Here is a 13,580-nt window from a genome sequence, read left to right as displayed (position 1 = left end):
TAGGTCCACGCGTCTGACTGTGACGTGCTACGAGAAAGACGTGCCGGTATTACGCCGCGCAGTTTTTTCGCTAAAGTGGATCCATTAAGGTGAATTAGAGGTTATTAAACCCTTTAATATCCCCCAGTTTGTACAGTTGAGTTCACTAAAGAGCTACAGAGAACCGCTAATGGCTACAAGTGGCAACGGCGCATCTCTGAGGAGCAAAAGAATTCAATTAAACACAAAGTCACGTGAGGACACTGAAATGAGCCAACGGCGAGACTGGAAAACCGCTCTGCTCTCAGGAGAATAATGAGTGTAAATATTATTACGTGGACTGATGTTCTATCAGGGGAGTGAATCCCAGGGATTGGCTGTGGATTCAGTGAAGAGGACAGTGAACGAGTGAACGAATGAATGAAGGATAAGAGAAGTTGCTACTTATTAGTATGTCACAATATTAGGACGAGCTCTGATCTGAACCCTACTGAACACCTTGGAGATGAATTCTTCACACTGACTGCACCCCAGGTCCAACATCAGTACCTGACTTTACTAACACCTTTGTGGCCACGCTGCAGAATCTAGTGGAACATCTTCCCAGAAAAGTGAACGGAATTATAAGAGGAAAATTGGGACTAAATGTGGAATGCGACGCTATAAAGAAACGTACTTACAACCAGGTGTCCGCAAACTTTTGGCATTATAGCGTATAATGCGCTTCGGAGGTTACAGGAATCAGAAAGCTGATCCGTGTAATTAGTGTTGGACCTCTGGAATAAATTCCAATCGGTATTCCACTTTGACAGGGAAAAGCGGGCGTGACGCGTGTCCAGGCAGGTACGCTACAGTCAAAGTGAACCTAACAGGCCAAATGTGAGGGTTGTGTGAGAACTGTGTTATTTAAACTTTAAAACGCTTCCTGGGAGACTTGATTTGGGACTGCAGGACGTTTCCAAAAGCCTGTCCACTATGTACAGTAATTTTCTGTGGAAAAAAAAAAACGGCGGCAGCACAGTTTGAGCCAACACACGGCGATAACCTTAGCGCTCCCCGTCGGGGGTAAAGCAAGTATTTGCAAAGAGACATTTCAGAGACACCCCCAACAGGCCGATGTTTACACCGTTTATCAAGCTTCCACTATAACATGATAAAAAACAACACGCTTACAAGCAAATTTGCCATTTCATAAAGACGCCTCGATGGCTTTTATTGATTAGTCGTTAACTCTTTAAACACATCAGCAGCCTTAATGTGATTACACGTCTTTTTTCTCTCTGTTTGATTACTGATTAACGCCTCGAACTCATCACACGGCCCGAGTCACATTCCTCAAATTACACAACGTTTATACGCAGACGCCTCGGGTTCATTTACTGTATAAATCCCACTCGACAAAAGATCAGCGTCTTAGATTTTACACGTGAAAAAAAAGGGCCCCAATCGAATAAATGAAATGACTGATCTGGAAACGCTGGAGGACTTGAGCTTCTGAGAAACCTGCATGCACAGTTTGCAATGCAAAGTTTCCCTATCGCAGATTGAATTCATTGTGCACAGTTGTGTACACACAGACGTGTGTGTGAACGTTTGTATAAAATCAACTTCCATTGACACTGAAGTACCTGTGATATGTATCTTACAGGTAAATCCGGTATCACAATGTAAATGTAAATAAGCCTGAAGACTCATAATTAGCGTTTACAGTATGTACATGCTACAACTTTACACGCCGTTCTGATTGATAAATACCAAGACGACGCCACGGTGACGAGCAGCGGTGCAACCGCTATAAGACCAAAAGTATTGGGACACTAAATTCTCCCTGCAGTTTGGGCACGACTCTTAGCTCTACACCTGTTATCCACAGCATATTAAGTGACAGCTGGAAACTGACATAGAAGGGGAGCTGAAGGATCTCCGCTTCCTCTGCTCTACCACACCTGACTCAAGTCTTCAGCTAAAACTGGAAATGTACAGGAGCACTGGAGAAGTGTTTCACACGCCCTGAACTGTCTCATGAATAAAGCTGATGGAAGATGATGTAGATCACTGCTGGGGGTCTCAGTAAAAGGATATGTATGTGTATATATTTATATATATAAAAACTCACCTCCACCATTCTTGTAGCAGAGGTAAGGGAACCTCCACACGTTCCCCAGTCCGACGGCGAAGCCCACGCAAGACATGATGAAGTCCATCTGCCGGGTCCATGTCTCTCTCTCAGGCTGTCTCTCACCGCTGGCATCTACAATAGTGCTGTTGGCAGCCTGGTTTTGGTTCCCGTCCTCCTGTTCTTCTTCTTGTCTGCATAAAAAAAAAAATGTTAAAGGATTAACAGGATCTGGTCCTCTGCCTTTCTTTAAAAATATCCCTTATAATAAAGGCTTATTTCTGGAGATCAGGTCTTGTTATTTCAAACATATATTCATATTTCTTTAAAAAAAAAAAAAAAGGCTCACTGATAGCCTTCTTGGGGAAGGAGATGTTTGTCCCAATATATATATAATATTCTATAATTAAGTACAAGTGTTGTGCTTCTGCAAAGGTCCAATCGGGTGATCCGTGATGTGAGTTTACATGTTGTGTACAAGTGTACATGTTGAGCAAACGCAGCTCATTGGTTCGGGCCTAAACTGGTGGAACCGGAATCTGGAATAAAATTGATTTTATATATATATATATATATTAAAATACCTTGACCCATTAAGAGCGTATGATATTTAACAGATATAGAAGGAGACTCAGGAACAAACCAAACTCACAGACGGTCCACAAAAGAAAACGTAATAATAAATGAATAAAAAAATACATTCTAACGTATAATAATAAATAAAAAATTTTAATTGGCAATTTATTTATTTGTAAAATAACAATGATTATGAGTTTGTCAATAAAGTGCCTTTCTATATTCTTTCATTCAAATGTTCAGGCTGTTATTTTGGACATTTTGCTCTCAGAGGTAAATTATATCGCCAAAAGTTTGTGGACGCCTGACCATAATATTGATGTGTTTTCAACCAGCACTATTCTGAGCAGCTGATGCATGAGGAAAATAAAGAAAAAGAGAAGGTTGGATGGTGTGGAGATGGTGAAGCAGGAAGTGGTATAAACACAGCTGTTTGCCCTCGACATTGTTGATGACTAAAAAAACCACCAATAACAGGTATTACACAATATCTCTGTATTTACAATACAAATGGAGTTTCCTGTTTTCATTTCTGTTATAGGAACTAAAAAAAATCATTCCGTCACTACAAAGTGTGAAATCCTACATATTAATAGAAAAACAGCACAAGCTGTGCTTATGAGAATATCAGTAAAAAGTTTATTTTTTTTAGTAATTTAATACAAAAAGTGAAACTCGTGTATTATATACTGTAGATTCATCACACAGACTGATATATTTCAAGTCTTTTTTTTTTTATATATATTTTGGATCAAATTTAACAAAAACCCACCAAATCTCAAAAAATATTTCATAAGACCAATAAAAAAAACATTTTGAGTGAATTGTTGGCCTTCTGGAAAGAGTGTTAATTTACTGTATCTGTTTTCGGGGCTCCTTTTACTTTAATTACTGCTCCAATTGGGCGTGGCATGGAGGAGATCAGACTGTGGCATGGAGGAGATCAGACTGTGTCATGGAGGAGATCAGACTGTGGCATGGAGGTGATCAGTCTGTGGCATGGAGGAGATCAGACTGTGGCATGGAGGTGATCAGTCTGTGGCATGGAGGAGATCAGACAGTGGCATGGAGGTGATCAGTCTGTGGCATGGAGGTGATCAGACAGTGGCATGGAGGTGATCAGTCTGTGGCATGGAGGTGATCAGACTGTGGCATGGAGGAGATCAGACAGTGGCATGGAGGTGATCAGTCTGTGGCATGGAGGTGATCAGACTGTGGCATGGAGGTGATCAGTCTGTGGCATGGAGGAGATCAGACTGTGGCATGGAGGTCAGACTGTGGCATGGAGGTGATCAGTCTGTGGCATGGAGGAGATCAGACTGTGGCATGGAGGTCATCAGACTGTGGCATGGAGGTGATCAGTCTGTGGCATGGAGGTGATCAGACTGTGGCATGGAGGAGATCAGACAGTGGCATGGAGGTGATCAGTCTGTGGCATGGAGGTGATCAGACTGTGGCATGGAGGAGATCAGACAGTGGCATGGAGGTGATCAGTCTGTGGCATGGAGGTGATCAGACTGTGGCATGGAGGTGATCAGACTGTGGCATGGAGGTGATCAGTCTGTGGCATGGAGGAGATCAGACTGTGGCATGGAGGTCATCAGACTGTGGCATGGAGGTGATCAGTCTGTGGCATGGAGGAGATCAGACAGTGGCATGGAGGTGATCAGTCTGTGGCATGGAGGTGATCAGACAGTGGCATGGAGGTGATCAGTCTGTGGCATGGAGGTGATCAGACTGTGGCATGGAGGAGATCAGACAGTGGCATGGAGGTGATCAGTCTGTGGCATGGAGGTGATCAGACTGTGGCATGGAGGTGATCAGACTGTGGCATGGAGGTGATCAGTCTGTGGCATGGAGGAGATCAGACTGTGGCATGGAGGTCAGACTGTGGCATGGAGGTGATCAGTCTGTGGCATGGAGGAGATCAGACTGTGGCATGGAGGTCATCAGACTGTGGCATGGAGGTGATCAGTCTGTGGCATGGAGGTGATCAGACTGTGGCATGGAGGAGATCAGACAGTGGCATGGAGGTGATCAGTCTGTGGCATGGAGGTGATCAGACTGTGGCATGGAGGAGATCAGACAGTGGCATGGAGGTGATCAGTCTGTGGCATGGAGGTGATCAGACTGTGGCATGGAGGTGATCAGACTGTGGCATGGAGGTGATCAGTCTGTGGCATGGAGGAGATCAGACTGTGGCATGGAGGTCATCAGACTGTGGCATGGAGGTGATCAGTCTGTGGCATGGAGGTGATCAGACTGTGGCATGGAGGTCATCAGACTGTGGCATGGAGGTGATCAGTCTGTGGCATGGAGGAGATCAGACTGTGGCATGGAGGTCATCAGACTGTGGCATGGAGGTGATCAGTCTGTGGCATGGAGGAGATCAGACTGTGGCATGGAGGTCATCAGACTGTGGCATGGAGGTGATCAGTCTGTGGCATGGAGGTGATCAGACTGTGGCATGGAGGAGATCAGTCTGTGGCATGGAGGAGATCAGACTGTGGCATGGAGGAGATCAGACTGTGTCATGGAGATGATCAGTCTGTGGCATGGAGGTGATCAGACTGTGGCATGGAGGAGATCAGACTGTGGCATGGAGGTGATCAGACTGTGGCATGGAGGAGATCAGACTGTGGCATGGAGGAGATCAGACATTTAACGCTCCACGGATTATTAAGTAAATATACATGTACTTTAGTCTATATTTTACTCGTACATAACGTCCTCCAACTGTCCAGGCCCGAGAGAACAACCAGCAGAGATCAAATCCATATGTGCAGCTATAAACTGTAGGCATGCTGGAATTGACCTATGGGAGGGATGTACAGTGAAGGGGAGGACTGATGGAAAATGTTTAGCAGGAGACTGAAATCTTACCTCCTTGTACAAGACTTGAACACATTCAATCTCTCAAGCCCTCTGGTTCGCCTCTTTACCTCTCTCCTTCTCTCCATCTCTCTCGATCTCTGTATGTCTCCAACACACACAACACCATAAGTTATTCAGTGTAAAAAAGTAAATAAAAGCTGAGTGTAAAATAAGCATTCGATAGACACATAAAAATCCAGAGCTGACTGTGATTTGATGCACCTCTCAGTTTCAGAGTTTTATTATTCAACTTCAACAAAAGCTGGTTGGTTGAAGGCAATGTCGTATCATATACTAATTTAATTCGTAATGTTCATTGTTAATATATAGTGAAGTAAAATGTACATAACACGTGTAGTTGAGTAGACAGAAATGTTGCTTATAAGTTTTAACTCAGGTAATTAAAAAAATAATTAATTTATTTTTTGGGGGGAAAGAAATGACACATTTTAGACTATAAATGATGATCCAACATCTCCTCAACATCTTCTCCACCTCGGTGCTGTGAAAATGAATAAAACCATGTCATGGCACACATTCGTTTGCACCATCTTGTGGCACTTGAGTATAGAGTGGTGTGAAAAAGTGTCATGTGACCCCGGTTCATTAGGAAGTAATTGCAGTGTTTTCCCATGCGGTCAGTTCATTGAGGAAGGTTATTGCAGGTTATTGCACTTTTTTCATGTTTAGAATGGATATTAGATTAGATTAGATTAGATTGGATTACATTTACAAAGACAATGAAATTAAGTTAGCATCTAACCAGAAGTGCATAAGTGGCTTATTTACAATAAATAAGAGTAAATAAATAGTGTATGAGGTTCTTATATACAGGGATGATGGTGATTAATGTACAGAAGGTGCAGTAGGTAATAATATATAATAATATACAATATACTGTAAAAACATTATACATAGATATCAGAAGATAATATACTCAGATGACATGATATAGTTATGTACAAGTGTGAATGTACAGTATGTATTCAGATAAATATGATTTGGAATTTACAAGTTTGATTACATTGCATAACGAACCTTACAAAAGGCATCCGCTAAGCTTAACCTATCCTACTGTTATATGCAGATACTCATAACAGATTTTCACAAGATTTCACATGTATTTCACTTTTAAACCAAAAAAATAAAGTCATGAAAATAACACGCAACAAGAAAAAGCCTCAAATAAACTGTTTTTTTTTCCTTTACTGTAGACAGACATACAGACAGACAGACAGACAGACAGACAGACAGACAGACAGATAGATAGATAGATAGAAAAATAGATAGATAGATAGATAGATAGATAGATAGATAGATAGATAGATAGATAGATAGATAGATAGATAGATAGATAGATGGATGGATGGATAGATTTATACTGACCTTTCTGTAAATAAGTGTTTACTGCTGTAAAAAAAAAACACAATACCAAGAACTAAAAAAACCCATCATAATATCAGAGTTATTGAATTTTATAAAATCTTTAAATCGAAATGATTTAAGAAAAAGTAACCATTAAAAACATCTGGTCACGTAAACATAACCACAAAAACATCAAGAATGCGTAACTGATTATTTCCACATTAACAGAACATCTACATATAGTTCCTGTTCCACTTATACCACAGCAATTGGTCAACAATTGTGATTTTCATCTTGTTTATGTAAGAAAGACACATTTTTGGTTTGTTTTTATAGTGTAACTGCCCAGTCACCGGACCTTAATCCTATTGAACTGCTCTGGGATGAACAACAGTAGTGAAGAACATCTTTGGAGAGTTTTACAAGAGGCACTGCAAAGTGTTTCAGCTGAACGTTTCTCCAAACGACAAACAACTTTTAGCAAACGAGCAGCTTATGTATAAATCTACAAGCTCTGTCAACCAATCAGAGCAATAGTTTCTGGGGCACGACCCTCCCCAATTTATTTATATTTTTTTACTCAGTAATTGATATGATTTAAAATGTAGTTAAATACAATACTTCAAACAAATCATGTACATCATTCCTTCAATCAACAAGAACCACGTGAGGATGCACCCCTCATATTTCTCATGCCCCAAACCCCCCCCATACATAATTTTAAATATCCACCCCTGATCTGAGGACACACCTTAGAGCAGAAGGTGGCATCAAGGATCATCCGTATCTTTTTCTGGATCCCAAAATAACAAAACCTAAATAATCAAAACCCTAAATAATCAGAACCCTGAGTAATCAGAACCCACAGAAAACTGGTGTCTCTGGGGTGACTCGATCGAGAGGAACCCATGGTCTCTCCTTTAATTTTTGTTTGCTACTCAGACTATGATTTTCGTTTTCACTTCATCAATAAAAACAGATGACGTCTGTTAGTTCCTCATCAGCGTGGCGTGCGTCTGACTCGGTAAAAAGAACAGAGGTCAAGAAAACAAGGACAAAATCAAAGTTTTGAATTTAGTGATGTTATAAATACGATACTGAACATTTTTAATGACAATCTGGATCTGAATCATGAAGCGCTGAAGACCTGTCAGGCTTTTTTTGTGCTAAAGGTCAGGGACACTGGGCAGCGGTGGACGACTTTAAGACTTTTAGACAGTAATTGCTCAACTCGACGTTTCAGACCATGAGGAGAAATATCATCTGTCAATTACAGTACAGTTTTCCACATCTATTTTCAGTTTTAGATTCTAAATAGTTTGTTTGATTGATTAAAACTTATAGATTTTTTACAGCTAACTATTATTTACTGACTCTTAGCTGTATAAAGAGATTAACGGTAAACGCTGCTTCCATCTAGTGGCGGAACTTGTGTACTGCATGTGATTAATTTTGCCAGCCCGATCAATTAAGCACAATAAATACAATTAAGTACAGCTAAATTTGCTCTTTAATTTTGAATTATTGGAACTTAAAAAAAAAAGAGTTGTATTATGTAGAATTTTTCAGTGGACATCCCTGGATGCAGAAGTAGTAGACATTTATAAAACCTATGCTCACATATTTATAGAAAAAAATACATTTCCAAATAAACACAACCTATATTGCAAATATAATATATTATAAAGCATTTCAAGGATGTAAACAATAACAAATCCCGGTTTATTTAGACAGACAAGGGAACAACATGCCGTAAAGCACTAACTAACAATAACAATAACGATGTAATATGAGTGATTATTCCTTTGTTTTCGTAAACCCAGCCAAGTCAGTGCACTCTTAGTGCAGGTGTGGTGCTTAATTCCGACCCCCCTGGCTGAAGTCTACTTAAGTCTACTGTCTTCATTCTGTTACCAGGTGCGTCCCCTTTTTGGGGGGAATCTCAGATGAAAATGACTCACGTTTAAATGTTAACAGTTCTTGTAACAATGTGCTACATAAACAATTTAGGTATCTTTGGAGGAAGACACTTTGGGATTTATATACTGATATAAACATATATATATTTATTAAACATGTTCCATGCTTTTTATTTCATTCCAGAAAAGTACTGTCTTGAAAGCCACATGTCTCATGAGTTTATATTTTAAATGTAATAAAAATATCATGAAAAATGAGATTAATACAAACATTTATCTGAGAATTTGTCTGGTCCTTTTCTCCCTCCCCTGGCTGGTCTACTGCGGACAGTACCGTCATAAATCCTGTAGGTGGCAGTATAAACACAGTAATCATTTGCTTTTTTATCCCACCTGCCTTTATTGTACCCCCTTAAAAGAGACACTAAAAACAGTTATACTTCCATACGATAAAAAAAAATTCAGAATATACAAAAAAAAATGTGTAAATATATTTACAAGTATATATTTTAAATTTCAGAAATATTTTTTTATTGAGCATAACATCATACAACATATATTAAACACATGTTTAAAGTATATTCTGGCCAAAAAAATATATATCCCTTTACCGTATAGGTTGCACAAGTAATAATGCATGTGCAAAATACTACATTTTATTAAATCAACGTGATTAAACGTGTTTTTATACACACAGTTTACATTCGTTTATTTCGTTCCTATTGTCCTTGTGTACAATTTAATGTTAACATGTTCTGCTGTTATCTTAAAGGAGGGCTTTGTTCCTCGATCCTCTGGGAGAAAGTTCTGCAACACATTTTAATGTAGAGATGAATTTTGCACATCAGAAGCATATGAATATATCTTATTCAAACCAAAAGTATTTTTACTTTTTTATTCTTGTAAATATATTTTTACCTTTTTTTTTTTGTATATTATGAATTTTTTTTTATCGTATAGGAAGTATATCAGATTTTTTTTAGTGTCTCTTTTAAGGGGGTAGAATCAGGGCAGGTGGGTTTAAAAAGCAAATGATTACTGAGTTTATACTGCCATCTACAGGAAACACGACGGTACTGTCCGCTATAGACTTCAGCCAGTGAAGGGAGAAAAGAAATCTCAAAATATTTTCATAATATTTTCATTAGATTAAAAATATAAACTCATGAGACATGTGGCTTTTAAGCCAGTACTTTTCTGGATTGCTCCAGGACTGATTTCATGCATTTATATATGAATTAAAAAGCATGGAACATGTTTTTTACAAACATTTGTTTTATTAAGCCATTAAGCTTTTTTCAGAATCAGAATCAGAATCAGAATCAGGTTTATTGGCCAAGTGTGTTGACACACACAAGGAATTTGGTTCCAGCTGTTAGTGACTCTCAAAAGTACAGACATAAATTAAACCTATACAAGACAAAACAGACAAGACAAGACAAGACAAGAACAGACTATACAAGACAATACAAGACAATACAGACAATGGTTGCTTAATCTACATGTTCCTTAATGGTTTTCTATTTAAAAAAAAATGCTTAACATGTACAGTAATTAAATGCTATGTTGGAATCCTGAATCCACGAGTTTGGTCATTTTTAAAAACTCTCATTTAATGTCCATTTAATTTCGGACAGCAGGTAGTTCCTGGTCTCAGAGAGCGCATGAACAATATGTAATAGTTTTCATTTTGTCATTTAATCACAAGAAAAAAATAAACCGTCTCAATAAACTGAATTTCAGGAAGGTGAATCTGGTTTTGTAATGTGAATGTTGAGAGATGTTGATCTGATCATGACGCAGAAGTATTAGGAATATTTCTCATTTTATTAATTTTTTTTATATATAAAGTGAAATCTTTAAAAGGGTTCATTTCAGACACTATTCCGAGGTTATATGCTATTCAAAAAAGTACAATCCGAACAAAAATATTAGGACTTATCACTTCTACGCGCCTTTCCCCCACAAAGTGTTAGCAAAAATCTATACACAAAATTGTGTAGGACGTCTTTGTAGCTTGAAATTTTCCCATTTACTTGAACTGGGAGACCCAGACGTGGTCCAGCCTGACAATCCCACTGTGCACAAGTTCACATGGGTTGGAGAGGAAGATCTCATTGGACTGTATTTTAGAAAACAAACTTTACTTACCCTCACATAAATCCCAAACTATCAGCTGATGAACTTAAAAACGTGCGTGCTCTGGTTCTGTCGGTTGAGAAACACGAGTGATGCTTTTGCTTAAACAATCTCCAACTGTTTAACCCAGTTAACGGTTAATGCGCGTGCACGCCGAGTACAATATCATATTCTGAATGTTTCAATTTTTTGTTATTTTTTCAATGTCAGTTTTAGGAGTCACCATGGAAACACATGGGGGGTGGTTTGGTGGGACGGGGGTTGTTTTATACTTCAGTGAAAATGAATTAGGGGTTTTATTGTTGGCTTACTATTATAACAAAAAACAACTTTTAGAGTAAATGTGTTAGTTTATAAAATTATGTACAGTTTATTCTATATTCGAAATACTGTTAAATGTTACTTTCCCTTAAACTTACCCAGGAATGTCACATAACTTACTGGAAATACACATACAGTTCTGGAATACCATCTGCTACAGTATAAAACATTAACCGTACTGAACAATGAACTGACTTTACACCATTGTAACAAAATGTATCTCTACACGCTCACTCCAAAATCTAGTCGGACATCTTCCAAGAAGTTGAAGGTCAAATTGAAATTAAATGTGGAATGGAATGTTCAAAATATGCATTTACCAATCTTTTGGTCAGGTGTCCAGCACATCCTGTTCCATTACGTCCTGTACCACCGTTCCATCCTTTCAGGGGTGTAGATTACACGGGGGACGCGGGGGACATGTAACCCCAGGGGCTTACATGTCCCGAGGGTTACACGAGGGACGCGGGGGACATGTCCCCCCAGGGGCGTAGATTACACGGGGGACGCGGGGGACATGTCCCCCTCACTTTTTATAAAAAGTAAATTCGTCCCCCTCACTTTTTTAGTGGAAAGTGTGTGTTCACGACATGTTGAGGTTTTAATAAAGCAATGTATATTAATGCAGAGTGATTCAAAATTGAAAGAGACAAGACAGTCTATACATGACGTTTACGTATCCATGGCAATCAGTCACTCACTTGTCACGCGCCCTGGTACTGTAGCTCGAGTTGCATCCGCGGTCCCGTGCACGATCCAACATTCGGTTGCGATGAGCTCAAAGCGGCAAAAACCGCTTCACTCCTTTTTTATAAAAAAGTCAAGCAGTGTAAGTTGCATATGGTACCCTGCTGTGTGTCACATCCACAGTCACAAAATTGACAATATAAATAGGGAAATGATTGTTCAGCTGTTAGATGGGAAGGAACGTCGCAGAAACACTTGGCAGTTTTAAGTAGCTTTATATATTGAGATATATGTTCGCTTTAATGCTGCGTAAAAAGCTACTACTTTTAAACAAACCAGAACAGGAAGCTTAAAAGAAGTGACACTAAATGTGTATTTCATCTCATTGTATAATTGATATCGGGTCTTGACATGTTTGTCAGTTGAGTTCAATACATAATTTCTTTCAATAGTTTGTTTTGAATGACTTGTTTTATTCCTGAAACATGGACTGTAGAATAGAACAAAATGACGTATTATTTGAATGTGCAAGTCTCCATTACTGTGTGTCGTGTACTGTACATACACACAATACAATTTAAAATATGTAAACAATATACTCTTAGTACCATTTTAAGCACATCTTTGTACTTTATACTCAAAAAGGTACACATTACTACCTTAGAGTACCAATGTGTACCTTAATGTACAACTATACATTTTTGGGGTAAATAAGGTACAAAGATGTCCTTTTAAGGGTCCTGTCCCAGTGGCAAGCTGTTGTATTTCTTTTGTTCTTTCTGTTTTATAATCATATATAATCATAAAGCATATAAAGCAAAAAAATATGAATCAAAATAAAACCTGTCAATTACACAAGGGTTAACTGAAAAAAACAAACAGGTAACACTAGACATTTCATCCCCCCCACTTTTGAAATGATGGCCACGCCCCTGGTTTCTATAATTGCGATGTGATAGTGGAGTATTAAGAGATGTACAGTCACATGTTTGATTCACATTAAATGGTGGATAAGAATCAGCCTCCTCAGGGAGCACCAGCCTTTTCCACCACTCAATTCAGATTCAGATTGTGATGAGAGATTTTGCTATTCAAGTCTCTGAAGTTTGTTTGTTCCATATTTCATGCTTAGACACATTTATTTGCTTGCTCTCAGGTCTGGGTTTTATTACTGGAGCATGACTTAAGCACTCTGTAGACCAGGGGTCACTAACATGGTTAAAGACAACTACGAGGGGAATTGACATCTATAACACGGTGAAGGAGTTTTCACAGGGAGAAAGATGTGCCGTTGGAAAAGCTGGTATCAGTGACTACCGACGCTTCTCCTGCTATGATCAGCCGACATACAGGATTCATGGCTCACTGTAAAGGTGCCCCAGAGTTCCCAAACTTCATGCATTACCACTGCATCATTCACCAGCAAGGTAATCGGTTTTGGGCATGCCATGACTCCCATCGTGACAATCGTAAACAGCATCATCTCCAGAGAGATGAGGCTGGAGGAGGAGCTGTCAGCTGAATATGGTGACCTGCTACTACACACAGAAATCTGATCGCTTAGCAGGGGATGGATTTTGCTTTGTTTTTTGTCACTTTTGAGT

General features: G+C 39.1%; 1 protein-coding gene across 2 annotated transcripts in view; it reads right to left on the bottom strand.

Annotated features, from left to right (window-relative positions):
* Positions 1–6,955, bottom strand: part of LOC310733569 (sodium- and chloride-dependent creatine transporter 1-like) — a 37,604-nt gene extending 30,649 nt beyond the window's left edge. The window contains exons 1-3 of one of the 2 annotated variants that reach the window (XM_083554924.1): positions 6,933–6,955; positions 5,555–5,654; positions 2,096–2,289 (exon numbers count right to left, since the gene is read on the bottom strand). In XM_083554924.1, the coding sequence (XP_083411050.1) occupies positions 2,096–2,289; positions 5,555–5,631 (271 nt within the window). In that variant the 5' untranslated portion in view covers positions 5,632–5,654; positions 6,933–6,955. Of the gene's footprint in view, positions 1–2,095; positions 2,290–5,554; positions 5,655–6,932 lie in introns of those variants that run through there. The other variant, XM_083554923.1, reaches the window with a different exon arrangement.
* Between the last annotated feature and the right edge of the window lie 6,625 nt (positions 6,956–13,580).

This window comes from Silurus aristotelis, assembly GCF_946808225.1.
Source record: "Silurus aristotelis genome assembly, chromosome: 11".
Classification (NCBI taxonomy): domain Eukaryota; kingdom Metazoa; phylum Chordata; class Actinopteri; order Siluriformes; family Siluridae; genus Silurus; species Silurus aristotelis.
The sequence above is the reverse complement of the archived record's forward strand: the minus strand, read 5'-3'. Positions and strand labels throughout refer to the sequence as shown.